Raw genomic sequence first — 13,820 nt, 5'->3', positions numbered from 1 at the left:
TTGTAAGCTGCCCAAGCGAACTATGAGGTGCTGTTCCTCCAATTTGCACTGGGCGTCACTCTGACAATGGAGGAGGCCCAGGACAGAATGGTCAGTGTGGGAATAGGAGGGGCAGTTAAAGTGTTTCAGCATTCTATGACTGAACTGATGGTTGAAACTGATGAATGAATTTAGCTTGGAACATCTCCTCCTTGCTACTTCAATGAATCCTTCCAATTAGCCTAACTAGGCTTGCATTTCCTCGGCAGATGATCACAACCGTGTGCAACTTTCTCCAGTGTCCGGCGAGCATGGGTCAGATTACATTAACGCAAGCTTCATTGACGTAAGTGTGAATGTTCACAGCTGACTGCTGGGTTATAGGTAAGAATTTAATATTGGGTACTTTGACGGCCTCCTGAGGGCTAAAACAAAATATGCTGGAATGGTAATGTGTTCTTTGTCAGCATACTGAATCTGCAGGTTACAACAGGAGGCAGCCCCTGACCCAAACAGGAAATCCAGGTCTACTCTTGATCCTCTCTGGACCAAGGGTTCATTTGCATGAAGGCATCTCAAGGCCTCCACATCTGAGTTACCATTCCTCAGGAGACGATCCAGCGTGGCTACAAAATAATGCAAGCTGACTATTATGACTGTCTGACTCAAGATGGCGCCCAACCCAGGTGGCTATTTGCGTGCTAGCCACAGAAGCAGATCTACAATCGCTCCACACTTAAATCCCCACTCTTACAGCAACATTTCCCTTATCATGTATGTAGACACTGTAAATGGTTCGATTGCAATCATGGAGTGTCTTTCCGCTGACTGGTTAGCATGCAACAAAAGCTTTTCACTGTACCCCAGTAAATGTGACAATAAACGACACTGAACTGATAACCAAGAACAAACTGCTGGAAGAACTGATGGCCATCCAGATGAAATGTCCTGACCTGAAACGTCATCTGTCCATTCCTGCCACAGATGCTGCCTGACCCACTGAGTTCCTCCAGCACTTTGTGTTTTTTGCTCCAGATCCCAACAACTGTGGTCCCTTGATCTCCGTTCCAATGAGACCCACGGTTCAATATTGGGGATTTTGTAGACCTCTATTCAAGCTGCGTCCTACACATGCATTTTGAACAAACTATTAGTGAAGATAGTAAAATTCACTCCATAACTCCATTGTTCTTAATTCTCTCCATTGCTGGCTAATTATTGACCATTTCATTACTATTGTTTTCAACATTATCTTTTTTTATGTAGGGCTTCAACGAACCGCGGAAGTACATTGCTGCCCAAGGTACATTTCATTCTACACAGGCTGTATTGTTCTAGCTAATGTCACGGTACATCTTTAATGAAGAGTTTGCTAATTAACTTTGGGTGTCTATCCAGCAGTTCAATCATTTCAAAGTGCAAGTTTAATGGAAATTAGTAGCCAAGTTACAGAGAATTGCAGATATCTATGTAGTTGAGGCAGGTACAATGACCATTTAAAACTGAGGTGAGAAGGAACTTTTTCACCCAGAGAGTTGTGAATTTGTGGAATTCTCAGCCACAGAGGGCAGTGGAAGCCAAATCACTGGATGAATTTAAGAGAGAGTTAGATAGAGGCTAGTGGAATCAAGGGATATGGGGAGAAGGCTGGCACGGGTTACTGATTGTGGATGATCAGCCATGATCACAATGAATGCCGGTGCTGGCTCGATGGGGCGAATGGCCTCCTCCTGCACCTATTTTTTATGTTTCTATGTAATATTTAAAGCAAATTTGGATTGGTATATAGACATGTCATACAACATTGAAACCAGCTTCACAGCCCAACATGCCACCCAAGCCAACCAAGATACCCCTTCTATACAAGTCCCACCTGCCTGCATTTGGCCTATATTCCTATATCCCTCTAAACCTGCCCTATCCATGTACCTGTCCAAGTACCTTTTAAATGTTTTCAATAGTACCTGCCTCAACTACCTCCTGTGGCATCTTATTCCACATACCTCCTCCCTCTGTGTGAAAAAGTTGCTCCCCAAATTCCTATTAAATCTTTCCCCTCTCATCTTAAACCTATGTCCTCTAGTCTTAATTCCACAACTGTGTGTAAACTACTCTGTGCATCTACCCTATCTATTCCCCTTATAGTAGAGGTTTAGAGAGATATAATATGGGCCAAACGCAGGTAAATGGGACTAGCTTAGATGAGGCATCTGTGTTGGATCGAAGGCCTGTTTCCACACTGTATGAGGATAGCATGGTGACGCAGTGGTAGAGTTGCTACTTTACTGCACCAGTGACCCGGGTCCACAGACTATGGGTGCTGTCTGTACGGAGTTTGTACGTTCCACCTGTGACCGCGTGAGTTTTCTCCGGGTGCTCTGGTTTCCTCCCACACTCCAAAGATGTGAATTGTCCTTAATGTGTAGGATAGAACAAGTGGATGGTTAATTGCTGGTCGGCATGGACTCGTTGGGCTGAGGGGCCTATTTCCACGCTGTATTTCTAAAGTCGAAAATAAAGTTTAAAGACCCTGTGCGTTAATGGGATGGTCAGAACAGCTTTCCTGCCTGGATTCTGGTGATGTGGGACTCAACTAAGTGTGGTTACGCCTCACTGCAGTAACACCATGAGCTGATGTAGCTGCCTCACAGCACCAGATATCCAGGTTCGATCCTGATTACGGGCTCTGTCTGTACAGAGTTTGTACGTTCTCCCTGTGAACGCGTGGGTTTTCACCGGGTGCTCCGGTTTCCTTCCACATTCCAAAGAAGTGCAGGTTTGTAGGTTAATTTGCTGCTATAAATTATCCCTATTGTGCAGGATGGAACTAATTACTTTGGGGTGATTGCTGATCAGTGAGGACTTAGTGGGGTGAAGGCTTTGTTTCCACACTGTATCCCTAAACTCTAAAGTAAGGTCTAAAGACTTTGTTGAAGGAATATTCAGTCCAGAATTTCCTGCCTCGATTTGAGAGTCCTCTCAGATGTGATGCATCAATGCAGTAACACCATGAGCTGATGTAGATACTTCCATGGAAATGGCAAAGGAGTCATCTAACCATATGGATGATTCAATCCAACCTCAAATTCCCGACAAAGTGCACCAGGGCAGGTCATGCCTTGGTGACACTCCTCTCCCATTTACTGTAAAGCACGTGCCCTCAATGCACACACAACAACTTGCATAACAAGGCGGTCTGGAGAGGAAGCAAGCACTGTGGTGTAGCAGTGAAGCAGGTGTGTTGGAACCAATGGCACTGTCTTGGAAACAACAAGTTACCTCAAGCCAATTTAACAACCGACACCTGGAGGTTACACCACAGGGGGAACTCTGCGAGAAGTGATAGAATGGGTTGCCAAACACTTTAATTCCCCCTCCCATTCCCACACTGACCTTTATGTCCTGGGCCTCCTCCATTGTCAGAGTGAGGCCCAGCGCAAATTGGAGGAATATCACCTCATATTTCGCTTGGGCAGCTCACACCCCAGCGGTATGAATATTGACTTCTCTAACTTTAAGTAATTGTTGCATCCCCTCTCTCTCTCTGTCCCTCTCCCCACCTAAGTCATTATACCTGCTTCAAAGTCATCTTGTTGAGTCTCATTGTCTGTAACTGCTCATCTAGCTCACAGCTAACAATGGCCTGTTTCCTTTATCATCGTTACTTTTTTGCATATTTTTCACTCATTTGTTCTATATTTCTCTACATCACCATCCAAATCTCTAATTTCCCTTTCCCCTGAATCTCAGTCTGAAGAAGGTCTTGACCCAAAACATCACTTATTCCTTTTCTCCAGAGATGCTGCCTGTCCCGCTGAGTTACTCCAGCTTCTTGTGTCTGTCTTTGGTTTAAACCAGCACCTGCAATTCCTTCCTACACAGAATGGGTTTTAGGTTTAACAAGAGGCACTTCAGACTCTGAGTCCAAGGTGGGGGAGGGGGGGGGGTGGGGGGGGGGGGGGGGGGGGGTGGGGGGATTAGTTAGGGCGTCAAAAGTTACGGGGAGAATGGGGTTGTGAGGGAAAAATACAACTTGTGATCAAATGGCGGTGCAGATTCAATGGGCCAAATGGCCTAATTTTCCTCTTGTGTCTCCTCGCTACAAACTCTGTACAGACAGCACCCGAGGTCAGAATCGAACTCGGGTATTTGGTGCTGGTAGGTAGCAGCTCTACCGTGGGGCCACTGTACTGCACTGTGTGTTAATGTCACTGGGTGCAATTTACCAGCTTATGCTGTTCTCTCTCTCCCTCGTATGTACAGTGCATTCAGAAAGTATTCACAGCCCTTCACTTTTTCCACATTTTGTTACGTTACAGCCTTATTTTAAAATGGATTAATTTCATTTTTTTTAATCATCAATCTACACCCAATACCCCAGAATGAAAAAGCTAAAACAGGTGTTTAGAAATTTGTGCAAAGTAATTAAAAAGAAATAACTGAAATATCACATTTACATAAATATTCAGACCCTTTGCTCTGACACTCAAAATTGAGCTTGTGTTCATCCTGTTTCCATTGATTATAGACAATAGACAATAGACAATACCATACCTACGGTGAAGCATGGTGGTGGCAGCATCATTCTGTGGGGATGTTTTTCAGCGGCAGGAACTGGTAGACTAGTCAGGATCGAGGGAAAGATCAACGGAGCAAAGTACAGAGAGATCCTTGATGAAAACCTGCTCCAGAGTGTTCTGGACCTCAGACTGGGGCGGAGGTTCACCTTCCAACAGGACAATGACCTTAAGCACACAGCCAAGACAACGCAGGAGTGGCTTTGTGACAAGTCTGTGAATGTCCTTGAGTGGCCCAGCCAGAGCCCAGACTTGAACCCGATCGAACATCCCTGAAAATAGCTGTGCATCAACACTCCCCATCCAACCTGACTGAGCTTGAGAGGATCTGCAGAGAAGAATGGGAGAAATTACCCAAATACAGGTGTGCCAAGCTTGTAGCGTCATACCCAAGAAGACTTGAGGCTGTAATCGCTGCCAAAGGTGCCTCAACAAAGTACTGAGGAAAGGGTCCGAATACTTTGTGATATTTCAGTTATTTGTTTTTAATTACTTTGCAAAAGTTTCTAAACATCTGTTTTCACTTTTTTATTATGAGGTATTGTATGATAAATTTTTTTAAAATCCATTTTAAAATAAGGCTGTAACGTGATAAAATGTGGAAAAAGTGAAGGGGTGTGAATACTTTCTGAATGCAGAGTATCTGCACTCCACTCATTTAGAGCATAGCAATCACATGAATGAACGCCTGCCCCTGCATGTCCGCCATGTTTACTAGGTGGTCATTTCTGATCGTTTCTTTCTCAGGACCGAAAGAGGAAACGGCTGATGATTTCTGGAAAATGGTGTGGGAACAGAAAGTGACTGTTGTCGTCATGGTGACTCGCTGTGAGGAAGGGAAACGGGTAAGCTACATTCTCATAACTCACGCCTGCTTCTGTTATTGCGTACTCTATTTCCAACTGGATTGTACACACTGGGTCCTGGAGACAATAATAAAAACACTGCAAATCTCTGACTGAACACTTGGCAGGCCAGGCAGCATCTGTGGAGAGAGAACACATCAATGTTCAGCATTCAGAACTCCTTTGGCAGATCTGGGGAAAAAAGTAAACAAGCTGGTTTTCAGTGAGAGAGATGGAAGAATAAAGATAAAACAGGAGAGAATGGGAAGATGTTCACGAGTGTCGGGAGTTTGATTGTCCTATGTCCCAAAACAGAGTCATAGAGTGATACAGTGTGGAAAAAGGCCTTTCTTGCCCATTCTGACCAACATGTCCCGTCTACACTAGTCCCACCTGCCTGCGTGAGCCCCATATCTCTCTAAACCTGTCCTATTCATGTACCCATCTAAAGGTTTCTTAAATGTTACAATACTACCTTCCACAACTACCTCCTCTGCTAGTGTAAGAAAATAACTGCAGAAGCTGGTACAAATCGAAGGTATTTATTCACAAAATGCTGGAGTAACTCAGCAGGTCAGGCAGCATCTTGGGAGAGAAGGAATGGGTGACGTTTCGGGTCGAGACCCTTCTTCAGACTGATGTCAGGGGGGCGGGACAAAGGAAGGAGATAGGTGGAGACAGGAAGATAGAGGGAGATCTGGGAAGGAGGAGGGGAAGAGAGGGACAGAGGAACTATCTAAAGTTGGAGAAGTCAATGTTCATACCGCTGGGCTGCAAGCTGCCCAGGCGAAATATGAGGTGCTGTTCCTCCAATTTCTGGTGGGCCTCACTATGGCACTGGAGGAGGCCCATGACAGAAAGGTCAGACTGGGAGTGGGAGGGGGAGTTGAAGTGCTCAGCCACCGGGAGATCAGGTTGGTTAAGGCGGACTGAGCGAATGTGTTGAGCGAAGCGATCGCCGAGCCTGCTTTTGGTTTCGCCGATGTAAATAAGTTGACATCTCGAGCAGCGGATGCAATAGATGAGGTTGGAGGAGGTGCAGGTGAACCTCTGTCTCACCTGGAAAGACTGTTTGGTACCTTGGATGGAGTTGAGGGGGAGGTAAAGGTACAGGTGTTGCATCTCCTGCAGTTGCAGGGGAAAGTGCCCGGGGATGGGGTGGTTTGGGTAGGAAGGGACGAGTGGACCAGGGAGTTACGGAGGGAACGGTCTCTGCGGAACGCAGAGAGGGGAGGGGAAGATGTGGCCAGTGGTGGGGTTAGTTACGGAGGGAACCCGTTCCATACACCACCACCCTTTGTAAAAATCGACACAAACAGTGAACAATGTAATTCCTATTTGCAGCAGCACAACAGCTTTGTAAACATCGTTTTCAAGTACAACACGTACAAAAAGGGAGATACAGTTTGCAGAGTATTGTTCTCAGCATTGTCGTGCAGCAGATCCCGTGGCAGCACCAATGTCTGCAATGAGCTAGAGATGAATCAGACGGCACCTTAGCTTATGGTCAGAAGCCTGAGAGAGGATGAAGCTGTTCCTGATTGTGGAGGTGAAACCATGAAAATCTCTAAATTGTTAAATATATTAGAAGAGAAGGTACATATATTTCTGAATGCTAAAGGATTGAATGGGTGTGGGCACTCAAGGTTTCCTTGCAAATAATTTAGCACTCTTTCCAGTTTAATGCTACCTTTCCTGCAGCAGAGTGACCAAAACAAAACACAATACAATACTCCAAGTGCGGACTCTCCAGGGCTTCTACAACTATATGTGCTTTCTGATCGCACTGGCGCAAGCCAGGTCAAAGGCCAGACATTGACCACCCAATGATGCCTTCTTTGTCAATACATTGTTAGTGCTATTAGAATTTTTCAGCCTACAGGTTCAAAGTGTACAGCTGGCCCTCGTACAAAGTAGACACAGAATGTTTTTTAGTTTTGGAGATACCGCACGGAAACAGGCCCTTCTGTCCACTGAGTCTTCACCGACCAGCGATCCTCGCACATTAACACTATCCTTCACACATTATTGACAATTTACACTTATAATATGCCATTTAACCTACAAACCTGTACGTCTTTGGAGTGTGGGAGAAATCCAAACATCTCGGAGAAAACACACGCAGGTCACATGGAGAACTTACAAACTCCAAATGCTGGAGTAACTCAGCGGGTCAGGCAGCATCTCTGGAGAACATGGATAGGTGACGTTTCACAGAGTGCTGGAGTAACTCAGCGGGTCAGGCAGCATCTCTGGATAAAGGCATAGGTGCCGTTTCAGATCGGAACTCTTCTTCAGACTGAAAGATAGAGAAGGCCAGAACAAAACTGGGTCGGCAATAGATGGCCTCGGGAAGGGTGGAGTCCACAGTGGCCCATTGTAGCTAATGGCAGGAATACAAGGATGCCAATAGTGGAACTAGTAGAACAACAAGAGGCAGGAGTAAGCAGAGGAAAGGAATGCAAGAGGTACTTGAAATTGGAGAAATCAATATTCATACCACTGGGTCGTAAGCTATCCAAGTACATTATGTACAAAGTAAACAGAACATCCTCGTTATTCTCAGCAGGGCAGGCAGCATCTGTGGAAAGAGAAAATGAGTGAACATGTGAACAAAGGTGGATGAAGAGGCTTGGATGTAAAATATCAACTCTCTCTGTCCACAGATGCTGCCTGTCCTGAGTGTTTCCATTATCTTCTGTTTTAGTTTCACGTTTTTAATATCCACAGTTTGCCCCTCATTTTCTTGTATAGAAGAGCTGTCTTAACTTTGAATACAAAATCAATGTAGCTATCACAAATGGTGTGTGTTTTTTCTCCAGCCCAAGTGTGCTCAGTATTGGCCCACCATGGATGAGAAGTCCATATATTTTGGGGACTTCTCAGTGAAAATCAACGAGGAGAAGTGGTGCCCGGACTATGTCATTCGCAAGCTCTTCATTGCTCAGGTATGTCTGACAAAACACGTTCTCAGTTCCCACTCCACTCACTCTCCAGTCAGAGAGTCATACAGCAGGGAAACAGGCCCTGTGGTCCAACTTGCCCACACCGATCCACATGCCCCATCTACACTAGTCCAATCTGCCTGCGTTTGGCCCATATCCTTCTCAACCTGTCCTTTCCATGTACGTCTAAATGTTTATAAAATGTTGTGATAGTACCTGCCTTAACTACCTCTTCTGGCAGCTCATTCTGCATGCCCACCACCCTATTCAATCTTTCCCACCCTCACCTTAAACCTATGTTCACTGGTTCTTGATTCCCCTCCTGTGGGTAAAAGATTGTGCATTCATCCCATCTATTCCCTTTATGATTTTATGCCCCTCAGCTTCCTGCGCTCCAAGGAATAGACCTTGCCTGTTCAAGTTCAGGCCCACGAGTTGTAGCAACATCCTCGTAAATCGCCTCTGAGCTTTTTCCAGCATCACAGCGGTTATGGTAGATGAAGGAGGTTGTTAATTGACATGTTGCCCTGTTCTTTCAGAAGGAAAAATCTCCAGAGAGAGAGGTGACGCACATCCAGTTCATCAGCTGGCCAGACCATGGTGTACCCGAGGACCCACATCTTCTGCTCAAACTGCGGCAGAGAGTTAATACCTTCAGAAACCTATTCAGTGGCCCTATTGTTGTGCACTGCAGGTAAGCTCCAGAGAGCCATCCTATTCAGTGGCCCTATTGTTGTGCACTGCAGGTAAGCTCCAGAGAGCCATCCTATTCAGTGGCCCTATTGTTGTGCACTGCAGGTAAGCTCCAGAGAGCCATCCTATTCAGTGGCCCTATTGTTGTGCACTGCAGGTAAGCTCCAGAGAGTCATCCTGACCTCCCATCTACCTCACTGGACACCTTCAGACCATTCAGACTTTACTGGACTTTCTCTGCCACTAAACCCTTGGTTATTCCCTATATTCTGTATCTGTACATTGTGGACAGCTTGATTGTAATCATGTGTAGGAAGGAACTGCAGATGCTAGTTTAAACCAAAGATAGGCACAAAAAGCTGGAGTAACCCAGCGGGTCAGAGAGCTTTACTAGAGAAAAGGAATAGGTGACGTTTTGGGTCAAGGTCTGAAGGAGGATCTCGACCCCAAACGTCACCTATTCCTTTTCTTCAGGGATGCTGTCTGACCCGCTGAGTTACTCCAGCACTTTGTGTCTTCTGTAAAAGCAAACAATATTAGTGCAGAGACAAAAACAATGCCTCTAAGTCGATGCAGTTTGGAGTTCATTTGGTGGTTGTAGTGTTTAGTAGCCTGATGGTTGTAGGGAAGAATCCTCTCCACACCCATCTTGGTTGCTTTGGATGAGTTGGGCTGCAGGCCCTGTTTCCATGCTGTATGCCTCTGTATTCTGTCTGCATGTTCACTGTTTGCCGTCTCTCTTTGCCATAGAGTCATAGAGTCATAGAGTCCTACAGCACAGAAAGAGGCCCTTCGGCCCATCGTGTCCGTGCCGCCCGTTACCAAACACAGTCTAATTTTAATCCCATTTTCCCGCATTTGGACCGTAGCCCTGAATGTTGTAGCATTTCAAGTGCCCATCCAAATGCCTGTTAAACGTTGTGAGTGTTCCCGCCTCCACCACCACCCCAGGCAGTGAGTTCCAGACTCCAACCACCCTCTGGGTGAAAAAGTTATTTCTCACATCCCCCCGAAACCTCCCTCCCCTTACCCTGTATCTATGTCCCCTCGTTGTTGAACCTTCCACCAGTGGAAGGAGGTTATGTTAGGCTGCAGGCCCTGTTTCTCTATGTTCAGCCCGTATGTTCACTGTTTGCCATCTCTCCTGCAGTATTGGGCTGCAGGCCCTGTTTCCATGCTGTATGCCTCTATGTTCAGCCTGCATGTTCACTGTTTGCCATCTCTCTTTGCCATGTTGGGCTGCAGGCCCTGTTTCCGTGCTGTATGACTGTGTTCAGCCTGTATGTTCACTGTTTGCCATCTCTCTTTGCCATGTTGGGCTGCAGGCCCTGTTTCCATGCTGTATGCCTCTATGTTCAGCCTGCATGTTCACTGTTGGCCATCTGTGTTTGCAGTGCTGGGGTGGGCCGCACAGGCAGCTACATTGGGATTGATGCCATGCTGCAGGCCCTCGAGGCAGAGGGGCGCGTGGATGTTTATGGTTACATCGTGCAGCTTCGCCGCCAACGCTGTCTCATGGTCCAGGTGGAGGTAAGTCTATTGCTGCACCAGCACTCTGCCGTTACACCAGCAGGCCCCACTGACAGTACGCTCAACACTGCATGTGGAACGGCACATTGATACAGCGGGTAGAACTGCTGCCTCACAGCGCCAGAGTCCCTGCTTCAATCCTGACCTCAGGTGCTGCCTGTGTGGAGTTTGCATGGTCTCCCCGTGATCGCGTGGGTTTCCTCCGGGTGCTCCAGTTTTCTCCCATTTTTCAAAGATACATGGGTTTGTAGGTAAATTGACCTCTGTAAATTCCCCCTTGTGTGTAGGGAGTGGATGAGAAAGTGGGATAACATAGAACTAGTGTGAACGGGTGATCGATGATCAGCGTGGAATCAGCGGGCCGAACGGCCTGTTTCTATGCTGTATCTCTAAAATAAACCAAACTAAACAGTCTTTCTCCCTGCTGAAACACAAAGACATTCATTCATCAGTCTAGGTTCATCCTATCTTAGCCACCTAGCAGCTGAACTCTGGGATCACAGCACGGGAAAATGCCCTTCAGTCCGCTTTGTCCATGCTTCGTATAGTTGAGATACAGCATGGAAGAGGCCCTTCCACCGACCAGCCATCACCCTACACTAGCACTATCCTCCACACTAGGAACAATTTACAATTTTTTACAGAAGCCAATTAACCTGCAGCAAGGCAGCAACTCTACCACTGCGCCACCTATACGCACTCAACTTGCCCATGCCAGCCAAGATTCCACACTGGAACTGGTCCCATTTGCCCACATTTGGCCCATATCCCTCCAAACCATTCCTATCCATGCACCTGCCCAAATGTCTTTTAAACATTATAATTGTACCCACCTCTATCACTTCCTGATGATCGTTCATTGACCTCTGTGGAAAATCTTACCCCTCGGATTCCCTGAAATCTTTCCCCTCACATTGTGAATCTATGCCCTGTAGCTTTAGACTGCCCAACCCTGTGACAAACACTGTGACAACCCATCTTCACTCTGACCCTGATAAGACAAAGGAAAAGAATTGGGTTACTTGGTATCTATGTCATTCCACAGACAATGTTGCTGCAGGTAAAACTATCCCAGCCTATCCTTGGACCCAGCATCCTGTCCCCATAAAATCCTTGCATTTTGAAAAAAAAAATGTTTTTCTGCATCCTTTTCAACTTTAAGGACAATTTCGTCCCATCTGTTATCTGGCAACTGAACCGTCCTATCACCAACTAGGGAGTTGTCCTGACCTCCCTTCTACCTCATTGGAGACCCTTGGACTATCTTTAATCAGACTTTACTGGTCTTGTACTAAACATTTTTCCCTTAATCCTGTATTTGTACACTGGGCGAATTAATTTCTGCTGATTGGATAGCAGACAGCAACAAGCTTTTCACTGTACCTCGCTCGGTACACGTGACAATAAACTCAACTAAACTAAGCTAATTGATTCATCCAATCATCCTGCTCTCTGAAGCACCCCATGATTAAAGATGTTGCCATGATTTTGTCAAACTGTTACTTTTTTCATGTGTCAGAGTCATACAGCATGGAAACAGACCATTCAGCCCATCTACATCTAGTCCCACCTGCCTACGTTTGGTCCATATCCCTCTAAACTGTTCCTGTCCATGTACCTGTCTAAATGCTTCTTAAAAGTTGCAATAGTCCCTGCCTCAACTACCTCCTCCAGCAGCTCGATTCGTACACCCACCACCCTTTGTGTAAAACAGTTACTCCTTACTTTCCTAATAAATCTTTCCTCTCTCATGTTCAAACCTCTCTCCTCTAGTTCTTGGTTCCCCTACTGGGAAGGAGACTGTGCGTTTACCCAATCTATTCCTCTCATGTGGCGTAGATGTGCATGTGTCTTTGATGGGTTGTGTCACTGTGCAAGTGGTCATGTCTCAATGCTCTGACCACCATGTGTTCTGTTGCAGGCCCAGTACATTCTGATCCACCAGGCTCTGCTGGAGTATTACCTTTATGGGGAGACAGAGGTCAGCCTGTCCGAGCTGCCCAAACACCTGATTAACTTCAAAAAGCAAGACCCAGCAACAGAGCCGTCCCTCCTGGAATGCGAGTTCCAGGTCAGTTCAACCGAAGGATGTACTGGCTCTGGAGAGGGTCCAGAGGAGGTTTACAAGAATGATTCCAGGAATGGCTGGGTTAACGTATGATGAGCATTTGATGGAGCTGGGCCTCTACCTGCTGGAATTTAGATGGATGAGGGGAAACCTCATTGAAACTTAACGAATAGTGAAAGGCCTGGATAGAGTGGATGTGGAGAGGATATTTCCACTAGTGGGAGAGTCTAGGACCAGATGGCACAGCCTCAGAATAAAAGGACATACCTTTAAAAAGACGAGGAGGAATTTGTTTAGTCAGAGGGCAGAATTCATTGCCACAGATGGCTGTAAGGTCAAGTCATTAGGTACTTTTAAGGTGGAGGTTGACAGATTCTTGATTAGTACAGGTGTCAGGGGTTATAGGGAGAATGGGGTTGAGAGGTATAGATAGATCAGCCTTGAATGAATGGCGGGATTGACTTGATGGGCCAATTGGCCTAATTCTGCTCCTATCGTTTATGAACTACCCGACATGTGGAATGATGCCAAACAAATAATCACCAAAACTACGCCACTTATTTCCTGATGCTTAGATAAACTTCAGAGGTTGACTTTGTTTCTAATCCAGGAACTTGTACAGCAAAGAAAAACAAAGTAATTATTAGACATGGAGAGGCAATCAGATTGTGGAATCTTGAGCAAAACTCAACAGGTCAGGCAGTATCTGTGGAGGGAATCGTCAGGTGACGTCTCAGGTCAATTCAAGAGTGTTTAGTGGTCGTGTATACTGACAACGGAACAATGACACTCTTACTTGCAGCTGAATAACAGGCCTGTAAACAGAACACATTGATGCAGGAACCCCTCCTCAGACTCCCAACACAGATGCTGCCTGACCCGCTGAGTTCCTCCAGCACATTGTGTTTTACTAATTATCAGGCATATCTGAATCACTGTGACCCACCCTAAAGATGGCAGTGCGATAGGCTCAATGGAACATTGGTTTAGATCATGAGGTGTGATTTTGTTCATTTGTGCAGGTTTCCTGGTGATGGGGATGATTTAGTTAAATTACAAGATGTTTGATGGTCTCAATCAGGTAGATTGGGAAACAACTTGTGGGGGGACTCTTAAATGGAGGCATGAGGGTTTGTAGGTTAATTGACCTACTGTATGTAAATGACCCCTTGTGTATAGATGA

The 13,820-nt window shown here is 46.0% G+C and overlaps 1 protein-coding gene across 15 annotated transcripts in view; it reads left to right on the top strand.

Moving 5' to 3' along the window:
* ptprc (protein tyrosine phosphatase receptor type C) overlaps positions 1 to 13,820 on the top strand; it is a 174,527-nt gene that overhangs the window by 143,527 nt on the left and 17,180 nt on the right. For 14 of the 15 annotated variants that reach the window (XM_078407841.1, XM_078407840.1, XM_078407839.1 and 11 more), the window contains 7 exons: positions 249 to 325; positions 1,246 to 1,282; positions 5,304 to 5,401; positions 8,224 to 8,349; positions 8,886 to 9,040; positions 10,434 to 10,569; positions 12,491 to 12,640. In XM_078407841.1, coding sequence (XP_078263967.1) covers positions 249 to 325; positions 1,246 to 1,282; positions 5,304 to 5,401; positions 8,224 to 8,349; positions 8,886 to 9,040; positions 10,434 to 10,569; positions 12,491 to 12,640 — 779 coding nt within the window. The remainder of the gene's footprint in view (positions 1 to 248; positions 326 to 1,245; positions 1,283 to 5,303; positions 5,402 to 8,223; positions 8,350 to 8,885; positions 9,041 to 10,433; positions 10,570 to 12,490; positions 12,641 to 13,820) is intronic. The other variant, XM_078407828.1, reaches the window with a different exon arrangement.

This window comes from Rhinoraja longicauda, chromosome 11 (assembly GCF_053455715.1).
Source record: "Rhinoraja longicauda isolate Sanriku21f chromosome 11, sRhiLon1.1, whole genome shotgun sequence".
In the NCBI taxonomy this organism is placed as follows: domain Eukaryota; kingdom Metazoa; phylum Chordata; class Chondrichthyes; order Rajiformes; family Arhynchobatidae; genus Rhinoraja; species Rhinoraja longicauda.
The sequence above is the reverse complement of the archived record's forward strand: the minus strand, read 5'-3'. Positions and strand labels throughout refer to the sequence as shown.